The sequence below is a fragment of the Cygnus atratus genome, chromosome Z, assembly GCF_013377495.2.
Source record: "Cygnus atratus isolate AKBS03 ecotype Queensland, Australia chromosome Z, CAtr_DNAZoo_HiC_assembly, whole genome shotgun sequence".
NCBI lineage: Eukaryota > Metazoa > Chordata > Aves > Anseriformes > Anatidae > Cygnus > Cygnus atratus.
The window spans coordinates 50,632,262-50,648,066 of NC_066396.1; the positions used below are offsets into that span (position 1 = coordinate 50,632,262).

General features: G+C 44.4%; 1 protein-coding gene across 2 annotated transcripts in view; it reads right to left on the reverse strand.

The window, feature by feature from the left end:
* Positions 1–10,793: 10,793 nt before the first annotated feature.
* Positions 10,794–15,805, reverse strand: part of MEGF10 (multiple EGF like domains 10) — a 105,714-nt gene continuing 100,702 nt past the window's right edge. For both annotated transcript variants that reach the window (XM_035569395.2, XM_035569396.2), the window contains one exon: positions 10,794–15,071. In XM_035569395.2, coding sequence (XP_035425288.1) covers positions 14,911–15,071 — 161 coding nt within the window. In that variant the 3' untranslated portion in view covers positions 10,794–14,910. The remainder of the gene's footprint in view (positions 15,072–15,805) is intronic.

A 15,805-nucleotide genomic window follows, 5' to 3' on the forward strand; every position in this document is an offset into this window, starting at 1 on the left:
ATGCTTCTTTAGCAGCCTCAGCCTATGTTTTCATTTCTAGCAGAAACTTTGAAAATTGTGCCAGTGAATTAGTGCATGGTTCCCCAAGGTTCAGTTAACGTTCTTCTGGAGGAGGTTCAGCCATGAAGGATTAACCAGGAAGGGTTGGTCAGATTCAGAACTTCATTTAGGACACATAATTTATTATTCTTAGACCATTTATGTTAATGGTAATTTGTTTTGCATTTTGGCAAGTCCATGTGCATCTATTACATAATCATAAATGTATTTAATTTTTTATATATATAAAAAAAAGTTTAATCTGGATTAAAACTGAGGTTTTATGCAGGGTTAGCCTCTGGTCATTTGACCTCCAAAAATACTTCTGAAATGTGAAGCAAATGCAGAATGATCTCTTCCTAAATTTGCAGAGCACCTGAAGTACTGTCTGTGAAGTGTTTGCTGCTCCTCTCACTTCCATGGGTGTAAATTCAAATGACAGAGATGTCACTTTAAAAGCGATCACGCTAACTATTTCTCTATATGTCTGTGCTAATGAAAAAGAAAACTCCCTGCATTTTTCAGTCCCTGTATACCATTTATTTCTGTAGTGTGTGCGTAGAATATGCAACAAGCAAAAAACAGCCAATAACTGAGAACACGGCAGTGTGACCTAAATCTGTCTGCAGTCAATAAGCCTGTTTACGTGAGCTAGCAGCTGTGTGACTGCATCATGTGCTAGATGCAGTTGAGAATTTTACAGAAAAAGAGTTGCTTTTCAGCTACATGAAAGTGAAATTCCTGAACCAGTTTACTGCTGAGTTACATGAATGCTAGAGCTGGCAGAGACAGGAAGACGGAAGGCAGAGCCACCTCAGTTTGGATCTAAATCTGTCTAAGCTGTTACAGACAAAATAAAACAGATATTTCATTTATGGTATCTTTCCACTGCTTTATTGTAGGAATCTTCAGTTTCCTTGGCTTTTGTGTTTTTATTTTGATGAGTCAATTAAAAGAAAAAATAAATTATTAAAAAAAAGTGTTTTTTTAAGATCATAACATGAAATTATATAGAACAGTTTAAGGCAATGAGATTTATTGAAATATCAAATACCCTTGCTGGAGTTGCAAAAATGTCACAAGGGAGATTGACACAATGGTGTTAAGTTCATTCATGGGAAATCAAATAATAGGTTGTCTTTTATTTGATATGTCCTTTATGTCCTTCCTATAGAAGTCATGGCTAAATGAGCACACAAAACACTTCCTTAGTCCTATATAATTGAGTCAGGGCGAAGATGCAAGAAAACAGCAGAATCAAATCAATTCAAGTGCAAAGAGTAAAGATACAATCCTCACAGTGATGGAATTAGCCTCCGAAGTGTCTAAATTGTGACTCTTTAATTTTCAAGGTAGTAAGCTATTCAAAAATTGGTATGCTTTTGGTTCAGGAAGGCACAACTACTGAGATGTTCTTGATATTAAACCACAGTAACTGACATGCTAAAAGCAGGTATCTTGAAAAGTAGATTAGGTTAAAAGAAAATCTTTATGAAAGTAGGAACATTTGAAAATGTGTCTTGTGAAACTGGCTCTTGAAACAATGAAGAGAGTCAGTCAAAATGGATATGATGGAAAAATACTGATCATTCACTTGCACAAATGTATAAAACAGCAAAATAACAGTGCCTTGAGGTCAGAAACTTTTTTTTTCAAAAACTACATCAACAATCAGCTAAGTGTAGCTAAGTGTAGGAGTCAAATTCTTCTAAATTGCTTCTATATTAATCCAAAAATAATTGTTCTTGGGATCCTTAAAATCCTAGTTTCATTCCACAACATGTTATTCTGAAGTTGTAACAGATGTATTATTACGGGTCTGCCCAATTTAGTCTCTCAGTAGCTAACAACAGCAGTGAGCACACCTGTAGGAGGTGCATCCAGGTAGAACAACTGCTCAGCATGACGGCAGAGCTACTGGAGAAGGTGGGCAGGCTGAGGAGCATCAGGGAGCCTGTGAAGAGATCAGCTGATGGAGTAATACTCTACCATTCCAGGGACAGACGTGTCAACCATTGTCACACATGATACAAAGGACCCCTTATTCTCTCTCCACCAGGTAGAAAGTGGTGGCTTAAGAGATAAGGGGGAACAGAAGCCGGTTTCTGCTTGGGGGTGGCAGGTGAATCCCCTCTCGCCTACCTTGCCTTCCCAGCTACTCTTGCACAAGAGGTGTGTGGCTCTGGAACTTGAAGGACGCAGAGACAATAATGTGGACGATGACCCATCCAGGTTGGAACGGTCACCATGGGCAAGGCACCCCCACATCATGTTCACCTCCATTAAGAAAAAACAAGATGTTGTCATTGGTGACTCCCTTCTGAGAAACACAACCCATAGGGGTTGTGCTGCCTCCCTGTGGGCTTGGTGAAAGATTTTACTGGAAGACTTCCTAGCCTGGTACAGCCCTCACATTATTATCTATTCTTGATTTTTAATGTAGGCAGTGATGAAGTTGCAAAGAGAAGTCCAAAGGCAATCAGAAGAGACTCTGGGGCCTTGGGACAATTACATAAAGGATCAGGAGAATAAATACTGTTTTCCTCTATCCTTCAGTAACAGGGACTGACATTGAAAGAAACATGCAGATGCAGCTTGTCAAGCCGTGGCACAGATGAAGCAGAGGCATTTAGTGCCTTCTTCGCCTCTGACTTTAAAATCCATGATGAGCCCTGGGACCACAAGAGCACTGAGTGTAAAGACCATAACAGCAAGAATGATGAACTCCCAGCAAGCTCTGAATTTGACCATGATTTGCCACTCCAGCTGGATACATATATGTCTATGGGGCCAAATGGGATTCATCCCAGGGTACTCAAAGAGCTGGCTGATACCATCAAGAGACCTCTGAATTATTTTTCCAAGGTCTTGGGAATCTGGGGAGCTCCCAGGCGTAAGAAGGCTGACAAATGTTGTTGTCCCAGTTTTCAAAAAGGGGAAGAAAAAAGACCCTGGTAATTGCAAGTCTGTCAGTCTGTCTTCAGTGCTTCTTAAAATTATAGAGTAGATTATTTTGAGAGTTCCTGAAAAAAACTTGAAAGAAAATACAGCCATTGGTCACCACTAACATGGGTGGGCCAGGGGAAAGTTGTGTTTGATGAACTAAGTTTCCTTTTATGACAAACACTGCATTACCAGCTGGTTGAGGGAAGAGTATGTACCGCTCTGCTCTGCATTAGTGCGGGCTCACCTGGAGTACTGTCTGCCACAAGGGTAGGGACAGAGACACCAAGTGTGTCGTTACAAATACTCAGACATTTTCTGCAGTTTTCATGGCTTTATTTGCTTTGTCTAAAAGCCTTAGACTGCTGTGAGCCTTCCTGTTCCCCCCGGTTGCTGGCGTGTGCCCCATCTGCTGGCCCAGCCCCAGCTTGGCCAGCTCCTGGGGCACTGTCCTAGTGTCGCCGGCGGGGTGGCCTCTTTGCGGGTGGGGCAGAGTCGTGGGAAGTGGGGGCCCTCCTCTTCGCAGCTCGCTGGGGCCCACTGCGTCTTTGGTCCCTGCCCTGGCCGGCAGTGGAGGGACCAGCCACAGCCTCCTCTGGTTCCTCCGGTGGCACTTGTTGATCTCTAGGCTCAGGAACCGGCACGGATGGAAGGCGGCTCGGTCCCCCACGGAAGGCAGCATTTGAGGTCCCAGGGAGCTCCTCTGCGTTGGTTCCCTCGGAGCTGTCTGGGCCAGCTGATGGTGTCCCCAGAGATGTGGCAGTGTGGCTGGGGAGTGCTGCAGGGCTGCCTTCCTGTCCTCCGGCAGCACGGGAGGCCCCCAGGCCCAGGATGTTTCGGGCCTCCCCGCTGCACCGCTGCACGGCAGTGACAATGAGCCGCTGCACGAAGCCGGCCGTCTGCCTTCCCAGGGAGGTCCTCAGGAGCAGGGTGAGGGCCCCCTCGTCCAGGCCAAAGAAGCGCAGGCCTGAGATGACGTTGCGCTGCGCTTCTGAGGCTGCCCTGCCGTCATCCCCCGAGAGCTGCCCCAGCTCGTGGCGCAGCCAGGGCAGCAGGGGCTGGAGCACAGCAGGGTACAGCCGGAACAGGGACGCCCAGGCGACGGGGTTGGAGGCCGCCCACAGCGGCTGTGGGCACTGGTCCTGCAGCCTCTGGTCGGGAGGCTGGGTGGGCAGGAGCTCCGTCTGGCCTGCTGGGCGGTGACCGGTGCCTCCGCAGGTGGTGCAGATGACGAGCTCCCTTGAAGCTGTTGTCCGCCCGCACCGAGTGCACGATGGAGCTCACCCTCCTCTTGCAGAGGGGGCACTCGGGCTTGCTCTCAGCCCCCACGCTGGATGCATTTAAAGCAGAAGCAGTGGAGGCATGGCACCACATAGCTGGGGTTCACCCAGCTGTCCAGACAGATGGGACAGCGGGTGTCCAGCGCCGTGGCCATGCTCTCCCGCCTGCTGAGGTGAGCTGGGGAGAACTGGCGATGACGAGCCGCTCCCTCTCACCGCCGCTGCAGCAGCAGGTGTCACGCTGCAAAAGGCAGAGAAGAGGCCATGGTCATCGGCTGAGCCGGGGGCGGCTGGAAGAGTTGTGCAGGCCCCTCAAGGAGGAAACCCTTCCAGCTGCCCAGGGAGAGATGTCTCCGCAGCACTCACCTCTGCTGCTGCGAGCGCTCCTCCTGGGTCTCCTGACGGCCCGAACGAGGCAGAGCCGCAGAAGGATCTCTGATGGCTCTGGGAAGGGCACTGAGAGCTGCTGCAGCAACTCCCAGAGCACGACACCAGCACCAAGGCCAACCTTGCTCCTCACTCCAGACCTCGCGTAAACGCTCAGCCGGAGTGCGGGCACTAGCCGGCGGGGTGGGACTCTGCGCCCGCATATGAGCAGTGAGGGCCACGCAGTCACAATCCGTCGCTCCAGGCTCTCACAGTGCATCGCTCGGAGCCATCACAATGGGCCGTCCTGCCCCGCAGCGCTCGCTCTGGCAGCGCTCTGGCCCCAGCACATGCGTCTGTGTCTAGCACAATGTCACTTACCCCTCTGACCCACAAAGTGTTTGTCTTCTTCTCGGCATCGGTGTTATCCACCAGTCACTGGAGCCTTGGCCATGTCTTCCCAGTGCACCATCAGATCACCCTGGCCATGGCAGACACCTCCAGGCCCATGAAGCAAGAGCGTCCATTCCATAAAACCTCGTGCCTGCCTTTGAGGCTGCACGACACAGTCCTCACACCGCTCTTCCTACACTGCAGCACAGCTGGCCAGCCCTCGGGTTGCCCTGGTTCTCCCCACAGCAGGCTAATGGCAGCCCTTGGCTTGCCCTCAGGGATCTCCTTGATTTTGACCCTCTCTGGAGGGAGCAGGGCGTTCCCCTCTGCTTAGCACCCATCAGGCCTCATCCGGGCATCGTGTCCTCTTTGGGGTCCCGGGCGGGAGAGACGTCGACAAGCTGGAGGAGTTCAGGGGAGAGCACTGATGCGGTGGGGCTGGAGCACTCGCCCCGTGAGGGGGATGTGGGGCCGGGACTGGTTCAGCATGGACCAGAGTAGGCTTAGGGGCACAGCGTGGAGCCTGTGGGAATGGGATGACTGCAACGGGGACAAGACCTTCCCAGCAGCACGTGGCAGGAGGAGCGGAGGCAGATCTGGGCCTGGAGAAGTCCAGGCTGGTGATAGGGAAAAACAGAGAAGTCCTCTCAGGGTTATGAAGAACACTCAAGAAGTCCTGTCAGGCTTAGGAGTGGATTTTCTAGCAAGGTGGCATCACCCCTGAGCATGGAGGTTTTCGAGACCTGAGTGGAGCCAGCCCAGAGCACAAGGGTCACGAGCCTGCAAAGGGACACGCGCGGAAGTCCAGGGAGGGAAAGCGTCGCCAGCGTGAAATGGAGACGGGGTTTCCAAATGAAATGAGCTCATTGCAGCCAAGACACAGAGGCCCTGTGGAAGCAGAGGGCCCAGGCCCGTTGGGCTCTCTCTCCTCAGGGCCCAGAGCCCCTGGGAGAGCACACGTCCCCTCTCTGTGGAGCTCAGAGCAGGGCTTTTGAGCCCTGTAGGAGCAGAGGGCCAGGTGCCATGGTGCTTGATTTAGGGAAAGAGCAACATAAAAAGCCATGGTACCAGCAGTGGTGGGACATGAATGAGTGGAAAGAGGTCCAGCAGGAGCAAGACACCCAACTCAGAGGTGCTCAACTCAGCACCAAGAGGCTGATGAGTCAATTACACCAGGCCCCACAGTGCTCAAGAAAGGGAAAAGGTCTCCTGCAAGGTTAAAGGGCGCAGCTCCTTCTCCTCTGGAGCAAAATGCACCCAGAGAGCTCAGGTTCAGGCCCCACGAGGGACAAATGGTGGCAGAGGCTGTGCAAGAGCAGGCAGAGAAGACCCACAGTGCTCTGCGGAGGACAAAGAGGCTCTGCAAGAGCAGTGGGCAAGGACAGCTGACCCAAATTGGCAAGAGAGATATCCCATACCAAACTGGGATACCAATACAGACGATACCAAATTGGGTGGAGCTGTTGACTCCATCGGGGGTGCTGAGGCCCTGAAGAGAGACCTAGACAGGTTGGAGAGCTGGGCAATCGCCAACAATCTGAAGTTTAACAAGAACAAGTGCCTGATTCTGCACCTGGGAAGGGGCAGCCCTGGCTATATGTACAGCCTGGGGGATGAGATGCTGGAGATCAGCCCTGCAGAAAGTGGTCGGGAGTTCTGGTCAGCAGCAAGCCAAACATGAGCCAGCAGTGTGCCTTGGCAGCCACGATGGCCATCCGTATCCTGAGGTTTATCAGGCACCTAGCAAGTCAAGGTGTCGTTGGTCGAGTGGGTTTACGTGGCATGGTTTTGGTAGCGGAGGACTGCAATGGTGCCCTCTGTAAGAAGAGTCCAGCAGCTGCCCCATGTTAGATTAGGGCCAGTTGCGGCCAGATCCAAAGGGACCCACCGCTGCCCAGAACCGAGCCAGTAAGCGATGTCTTTTGCGCCTTTCTGAGAGCAGATTTAAGAAAAGGAAAAAGCAAACAAGCAAACAAACAAAACAAAACAAAACAAAACAAATCTACTGCACAGCAGCAAGTGGTAGAGTGAAGAGTGAGAAGCAGCACTGCAATCCCCCAGGACAGTGCAGCAGGAGGGCGGGAGGTGCTCCAGGCACGCAGCAGCAGTTCCCCTGTGGCCTGTGGAGAGGCCCCTGGTGGAGCAGGCTGTCCCCCTGCAGCCCACGGGTCCCATGGCAGAGCACCTCTCTACACTGCCCCATCTCAATCCTTATGATGATCTGGCACGGAAGAAGACTGGTGTGGCTGAACAGGGCACTTTTGCTGAGTCTCCAGGAGAAAGAGAGTCTATATCCAGTGGAAGAAGGGAGAGGCCGCTTGGAGAGAGTACAAGGAATTTGCTAGCATATGCAGAGAGAAAATCAGAAAGGCTACAGTCAAACATGAGCTCAACCTGGCCACTATGGTAAATGGTAACAAAAAATGTTTTTCCAGATATATTAACAGGATGAGGAGGGCCAAGGAGAATCTCCATCCTTTATTGGTCTCAGGGAGGAACATGACTACTGAGGATAAGGAAAAGGCTGAGGTTCTTAATGCCTTCTTTACATATGTCTTTCCTAGTCAGACCACTTATCCTTGGGGTACTCAGCCTCCCAAGATGGAAGTCCGGGTTGGGGAGCAGAAGAAACCTCTCACAGTTCCGGTGGGAACAGTTGGAGACCTGCAGCTCCACCCGGACTGTCACAAGCCCATGGGGCCAGATGGGATCCACCCGACGGTGCTGAGGGAGCCAGTGGACGTGGTTGCTGAGCCGCTTTCTAGTATCTCTCAGCGGTCATTTTCATCCGCAGAAGTCCCAGAAGTCCCAGATGACTTGAGGCTTGCTAATGTGATGCCCATCTCTAAGAAGGGTCGTAAGGAGGACCTGGGAACTACAGGCCTATCAGCCTGACCTCGGTGCTAGGAAAGGTGATGGAACAGGTCATCTTGAAGACAATCACACAGCATGTGCAAAACAACCGGAGAATCAGGCCCAGTCAGCATGGGATCATGAAAGTCAAGTCCTGCCTGAACAACCTCACCTCCTTTTATGGCCCGGTGACCTGCCTAGCGGATGAGGGAAAGGCTGTTGACATAGTCTACCTAGATTTCAGCAAAGCCTTTGCTATGGTTTCCCACAGTATTCTAGTGGAGAAGCTGGCAGCCCATGGCTTGGACAGGTACACTCTTTGCTGGGTTAAAAACTGGCTTGACGTCTGGGCCCAGCGAGTGGTGGTGAATGGAGTGAGGTCCAGCTGGAGGCTGGTCACCTGTGGTGTTCCCCAGGGGTCCGTGTTGGGGCCCATCCTCTTTAATATCTTTATTGATGATTTGGATGAGGGAATTGAGTGCTCCCTCAGTAAGTCTGCAGATGACACCAAGCTGGGGAGAAGGTGTCAGTCAGACCCATGGTCTGATTTTTTTGTTGTTCCTGTGTGGAACCAGGAGTAGGATTCAAAGATCTTTGTGGGTACCTTGCAATTTAGGATGTTCTATGATTCTGTGGATTTTAATTATATATAACATGTTTGAAATGAGGGGTAATTTCATTCAGCTACAAATTCTGATCAGATTCTGAACAGGGGTACAAATCATTTGGTGCCATATCATTTAAGTGACTGTAATATAGGGTTTCAAAGATGTCTTTGGTGCATCAAATGAACCTTATATTCTGCACATTTTAAAATAATAAACCAAAAGGAAAGTCAGTTAGTGATTACAAAGAAAACATTGATAAATCAGTGTTGTTATACATGTTTTTGTGTGCAGAATGGATTTCTTTCTTTTAGAATAGAAATGACATTTTAAGGCCCTCTTTGGAGACTGTAGAGGTAGCTAAAAAAAGTTTATAGGGAGGAGGAGAAGCAGTCAAAGTGGTGACTCACATACCCTATTCTTCAAACTAGTAACTCCCTAATCTGTTTTATTTTTCTTTTTATTTTTTTTTCATTTGGTAAGTTTTTGTTTTGGCCAGTGTGAAAAGCACAATAGTGCTGTCTTGTCATTTCAGGAGCTAATGTTGCAGCTCTTACCCATCCTCAGTCACAGTCAACGTCATAGACAAAACGGGAAAAGAGTAGGAAGATACTAAGAAGGGGCAGTAGAAAACAAAGTGCAGGTTTTCCTTTTTATTTTGAAGAAAAGAATAAAGTGCTTTTCTAGATCACATTTGGTAATACCTTACTTTGCAAATATTTTTGCAACATACTTTTTTGTTATTCAGAGAATAAGTAGAAGCAGGTTTTAACCATAATGGTACACAGAAATTGTTTTCATTCTTCAGAAAAATGTAGCAGAGCTTCTGCATTACCATCCATTAATGCTGATCGTGTCACAGATTCATGACAGTAAGAATCTGATTGATGGAGCACTCTTCATCTTCATGTGCCACACAGAGCATACATTAACCACTCTGGGTTCCATGGTGATAAAATAAACCAATGGCTAGAAAAAGTTTGTATCCAGTCTTTTCTTTGTCTTGCTGCAGTTTTCAAAGTGTTATCTTTTCCACTTTCCTATTTTAAAATTATGTTTATGCGGAACAAAATCCTACACACCATTACCACTGCCGTGATAGGGATTTAGGGGAAGATTAAAGTGAATGGAAATCAAATTTTCTTTATATTATCTCTGATAGTTATCTCTGAAGAGAAGGGATGAGCTGGAGGCTGTAGTGAGGTGAGGCAGTTGTTCAAAGGCAGGTGATCGGTGTGAAAAACTACCTTTCAACTGCTGCTGAGGTTATACTTTGGCTGATTGCAGTGTAAAGTCTCACCACAAATTTAAGGTGTTAATGAGGTAATTTAACCCATGCAAATATCATCAGATCCTGTCATTTTTGGAAAACGTGCAAATATGTTTGAGGCATTTCATTTAGTGTTGGCTATCCTGTTGAAGGCAGTTCACTCAGTGTTTTCAAGGGTCTTGGGAGAACTAGAGAGTCCCTTTATTTTCTACTGGTGGTTAGAATCCCAGAAGTAATCCGTATAACCCACACAATCACTCACATATCTGAGGCATGATGTTTGGTGGAGGTGTCATGGTGACTAACTACTACTTCTTTGCTTAAGGCGAAACATAATTGAACCAGTCCTTAAGAATCTTCTGTGGGATGTAACACTTTCCCGTTAGTACCTAATGCTAAATCCCTCATCCTTGAGCAAACGGTGATAGCAAAGAACAATTTCCCACACCACCTACTTGTAGCCACTGCTTTTAGGTTCATATAGAGAGTCAAAAGTCAAAACAGTATCTCATTTTACCCCGTGTTTGTACTTTGGTTATTAGCTTTTTAATGGTCAGTCAAAGGTTACTGTCCTACAAAAATGGGAAAACACCTTGCTTTTGGCAGTTCAGTTCCACGTCTTTTTCAAAGGTAAAGCTTTACGCATTCAAGAGACAGCCTTGAAAGAATCACCCACTTCACAGAGTTGATTCCTGTGTGATCTGACAGTAATAACAAAAGTTCAGCAGTTTAAAATCCAAAATCAACCTTGCTATTCTGAAAAGCACCTCAGAAACTACTGGCTTTTTATAAGAGGGAAAATAAAATACATTACTTGTTGGCAATGCTAACATTATTTATATTTCCTGTTCAATTTAATATTCATCCTAAGGGACCTAAGGGAGGAGGGGGGGAGGGGGGGAGGAATAAATTCAACCATTTCCCATCTTTCATTAGAAACTTTATTATGTTAACCTACAAGTATGTGAAGTGAAATAAACGGTAGTGAAGGGCAAAATGATGAACATCAGTCATCTTTGGAAAATAGATATATTTTAACAACAAAACAGGTTTTTGTCTTTGTTACAGCTACGAAAAAAAAAGAAGAATCCAGACATACTTGATAGGTTTTCTTTAAAAATATATTACAATTCAGTCTTATCAAAGTGAAGTCATGTGGTCTAAAAAACTGAAAATAGAAGTGTTAGGTTCAGTGCTCTAGCACTAGTGTAAGCGTACCAAAAATGGAAAGATTTTCTATACAGTAATTAATAAACACACACACAATTGTTTTCAGTCATTTAAACTACTATATATACAATCTTTAATATAAAGCATTTTTGTCAAAATTAGCTCTGTATTCTTCAGTCTGGATTATGGAGCTTCAGCGTAAGGATTACTACTTGGAAACATCTAATTAAAATATCCAATTGTAGTCACAGTACTTTGAAAATTCAACATATGTTAAATAATGCATTTTCTGCTTCTGAATTTTTATTCTAATTTCAGTATTAACTTGACTTTGCAGATTGTCTCAGCAGAAAGTACAATTACAACAAAATCTTCATTCTCCTCTAATCTGTATGTGCATTTGCAATTAAAATTGATGGGAGTTCTCTGGGTAGATCAAGATGAGGACAAAGTTTACACATAACAGTGTGTTTTGATTAAAAATATTTGATAAAATAAAAAGCCCTTGCAGTTTATTATGCTTCTAAGTGACCAGAATAAATAAGCCTGTACTATCTAAACTTAAAGTTTATACTTACCACATGCTTTAAAATCAGCTATTCACTTTGTGCAGAATTTTGCACTTTACTAAACTGCTAAACAACTTGCTAGGGGATAGCTACCTCAATTTTTCAGTGCTATATTTCTCACTCTTATCATGTGAACATGTAGAAACAAGCACCTCTTTCCAATCCTATCTGTGGTGAAGCCAATTCTCTCTGTGTAGCTGGTGTTTGCTAAAATTATTGCATCAACTTACTCATTAAGTTCCCACCAGAATATAGAATGGATGTTCAAAAGTATTCTAGTTCTTTAAGAACGTACTATGATCTGCAAAAAGGACTGTTACAGTCATGAGAGTTGAGTTTTGAATCTGTTAAATTGACAACAGATGTACTCCAGAGCTAGCCTCCCTAACAGCCATGCAGGAGATGGAAGGATTGCAAACAGAAGTCCCAGGTGCTTTTTTTCCTCTCAAACGAATGATATAAAGATACCATTCAAGAGGAATGTATTACCCCTACAGGCAACCCATTCTGTAAGTGTCTACCAACAACCATCCGCTGAAGTGAATTCACAAGTCATTTACTTGACCTAGATGTACTGCAAATATAGCTCAGACATATTCAGACATTGCTTATGCTGACTACACAGCAGGATTTTTACTCACAGAAAGGCTGGTTATGTATATATGGCTATGTATATACTTCGAACATACACAATAGGCAAAAGTATCAGAAATTCATTTGTTCTCACAAATATCTGGCTGAATATATCACTAGAGGAAATGTGTGTCATACTGGAGATTTTCAAACCAATTAAAAATCATGTATTGAGCTCTTTGTTGCCGCATATTAAAAAAGAACTGTTTCTATAATGAGGATTTATTTATCTAGAGGTCTCCAAATTTTATACAGAGTAAGAAAATAATTTTTGTGAGCTTACAATTGCCAAATACAGCATTTTCTATTCACGGCTTCAAAGAAAGGTTTTATTTTAAAGTCTGTTTCACACAGTACAAACACATGTATATACCATTAGCGCTAGATGTTCCTATATGCACACAAATCCAGTCAATATTTTGTTTTATGGAGGGATTAAATGGTGACTGGCTTTTAAAACCTTGTATTTAATTGCTATGCTGACAATGACCAAAGCTGATCAAGTTGTTTGTTCCAAGGATGTGCAAGGGTCAGTGCTTACAACCAGTAAGAACCAGGAATGTTAAGGGGTGCTGCAAACAGGCATATGCTTTCCCCGGGTTTAAGAACACCTGCTACAATGTCTCTGATGCAGAACTCTCATTTATCACCACTTCAATGACAACAAATAAAAGCGCATGGTGTTTCCATTTCAAACCAGGGGTTTGTTTTCAAAAACATTTCCGAAAGCGTGTGTTTGTTTGTTTGTTTGTTTTTCCAGTTGATACTCTGTTGCATTTAGTATTTCAAAGGCAACTGGTTGTGATTTTCACACGAGTACATCTATTCCACCATGATAGATAATTCATTGTCTCAGGCTCTGCTGCAGTCCAGCCTTAAAACTGTCACAGCAGTCCCTGTGCTGAGCTGGCACACACACCAGACTACTGACCTATCAGCTCCACTTCACATCATATAGTGAGTGTATCACAGGTCTCTGTGCCAAAATGTGACTCCAGTGCAGAAAGAAGAGACTAGTAGGACTTTATGCTTCCCATTATATGCCGTAGAATGCAACTACCTATATCCCTAAGCTCCTCATAACAAGCTACAGAGTTGGTACTAGAGCAGGGTGAAGACTGCTGGGATTGTGTCACAAGCGTGTCAGCGGATGGCATCACTGACAGCAGAAGCAGCTGGAAGTAATATTGCCACAGCTGAGAATATCTTTTTTAGGTTTCTAAAGGTATCTTTACTTTTTCAGACTGTTTCAAACAGAGAAAGGAGTCTTTTGGAGGGATGGTCTCCATCGATGTGGTCAACAGAATGAGCTAAGCTTCAAAGCGGGAGTCTGTTCTTTTTTTTTTTTTTTTTTTTTTTTACTTTTTCTGCGCTGTTACTATCCCCAACAAAACACCTTGATATTTTATTTTTCCAATGAATTCATTTCATAAAGTTAAACTATTATGTAATTGCTAACCACCTCTTATAGTATCAGTATGACATTATCCTTACTTTAATCCTCTTCCTCCACCCAGAGGTCTCTTTAACCAGACAAAGTAAAGGCCAGTTGGCAAAAATGCAAAAAAGAAAAAAAGAAAAAAAAAAGAAAAAAGAAAAAAAAAAGACACACAGTAGAATATTTTTGCAATTACAAGCTAGATCACTAGAAACACAGACGTACACCTTAAAAATTGAGACAGAAGTTAATGAAGAATGGGGGTACATGTGTCACATTATTAGCAATGCAAAAGACCAGCTTAAGCATGTTTTTCCCTACATCAACTATAAAAAAAGAAAAGGTGCCTTTAGCAAGTATGCACAGAGATTGCTTACTTATTTCTAAGAAAAAAATCACAACATTTAACTGTTTTTACCCTATATTACAGTAATTATTACTACCTGTTTATAAAATGTAAACCGTTCATTGCAAGTCAGGTTTACATAATTCATCACCTTTTTCCACTCCTTACACACTCAGTCCATGCTGACAAAAATAAACTGATTTAATTTACATATTTTATGAAGTAATTACTGATATGTTGTGGATTATTAGTTGTGTATGGAAGAAATAGTGGTCAGAACTGCAGCATATGGAGTTGAAATGTAGCAAAAGATTTGTTGAGGACTGGTGCTGGGTTTGGAGTACCCAGAGATCTTGAGGCATCATATAATATTGATGTATGCAATGCTTTTGTCATCTTCAAAACTATTCAAGCAAAGTATTCCCACCACCAGTAGGGGACAAAAAATGCCTGATGATGGAATTCCCAAACAATTGCAGTATTGTGCTTACTCACACCCCATCTGATCTTGTTTCTTAGTATGTCTTGACTAAAGATCAGAATGGAAGGTAAAATTTGGCAAGGCAGTTTTTCTTCTACATAACTAATCACCTGTATAAAGTGGCATTTGGCAAGTTGCACTGTCCTGGGAGTATTTCTACTTTGAAACATGACAAATATCAAGTCCATGTTTAAAGTAGCTGAAGTTGGATCTGTTAGCAAAACCGACCTGCAAACTAAGATTTTTAAGCCAGTATATTACAGTATAAATGTGTTGTATACCTGTTTCTATAAAATTAACTGCCATGAAAAAAAAAAAGAAAAGAACAATCAGGGTCTCCCAAGTGTGGCATTTGTCCATCCATCACTTGTATACACAATACAAACTTCATGTAGAGATTCCTGTTTTATGTACAGCAATTGCCTGCTGGACAGATTAGGAGCCACAGGATGGTAAACTAGAGGAAGGAGCCATGCCACTTGTCCCCTTGAGAGTCCCACTGTGCTACACTTCAGCTTTTGGGGTCATTCACTGCCAACCTCCTTTGTAGAGGATGTGGGGCTGTCTCGAACTGGTAGCAAGTCATAGTGACATGGAATGTGGCTGTTTTTCGGGAGATCATAAGGATCCTGGCTGAAACGTCCACTGCTGCTGAATGCTCCCTGGACGACGCTCACCGTTGGTTCTGCGATAAAAGAGAGTACATACACTCATCACAAGAAATGGCAAAGAGATGACGCTGTATTTCATTGCAGTTTGCATTACAAAATATTCTGTCCTATCTGCTCCAAGACAAAGATTCCTTGTCATGCTGAGTCCTGAAATGAAGGTGTGTTGGTAAGTTGATGCTAAGGCGTTCCAGCTTTACACTAAATAATGCCTCTAAGCTTGCATCAAGGACCTACCATGAGTATATTTAATGACAGGACCAAGTGGATCAGCATCTGTTCTCTGTGTGTGGACAAAAAAAAAATAATAATAAAAAATGGGGGATTTAAATCAAGATCTTATAAAAATCCTTAAAAATACAACACAGATAGTGATGGATTTCAGAAGAATAGCTAACTGGGGACAGTAATGGAAAATGGTGTCCTGTAATGTGTGACACATTATTCTGGTCCTGAGACCATTAGGGAAATAATATGCTACAAGACCCCAATGTTTTCTGTAACTACAGTAATGCAGCAACCATATAGGAACCCTTTCAGTAAAAACCCACTTCTGTGGGTGAAAATGCATTTTTCTGCTTAAGGAGAGGAAACAGACCTTTTCTATCCCTCCCATACACTTGTTCCACCTGTGTTCAGTACTTAACAGATATGAATTATATCGCAGTTAAATGCTGAGCATACCTTCTGCTGTTGTTTACAGAAAGTCTTTCAAACTAAGGAAATCCAGAGGTAGCTGTGGGTTATTGAG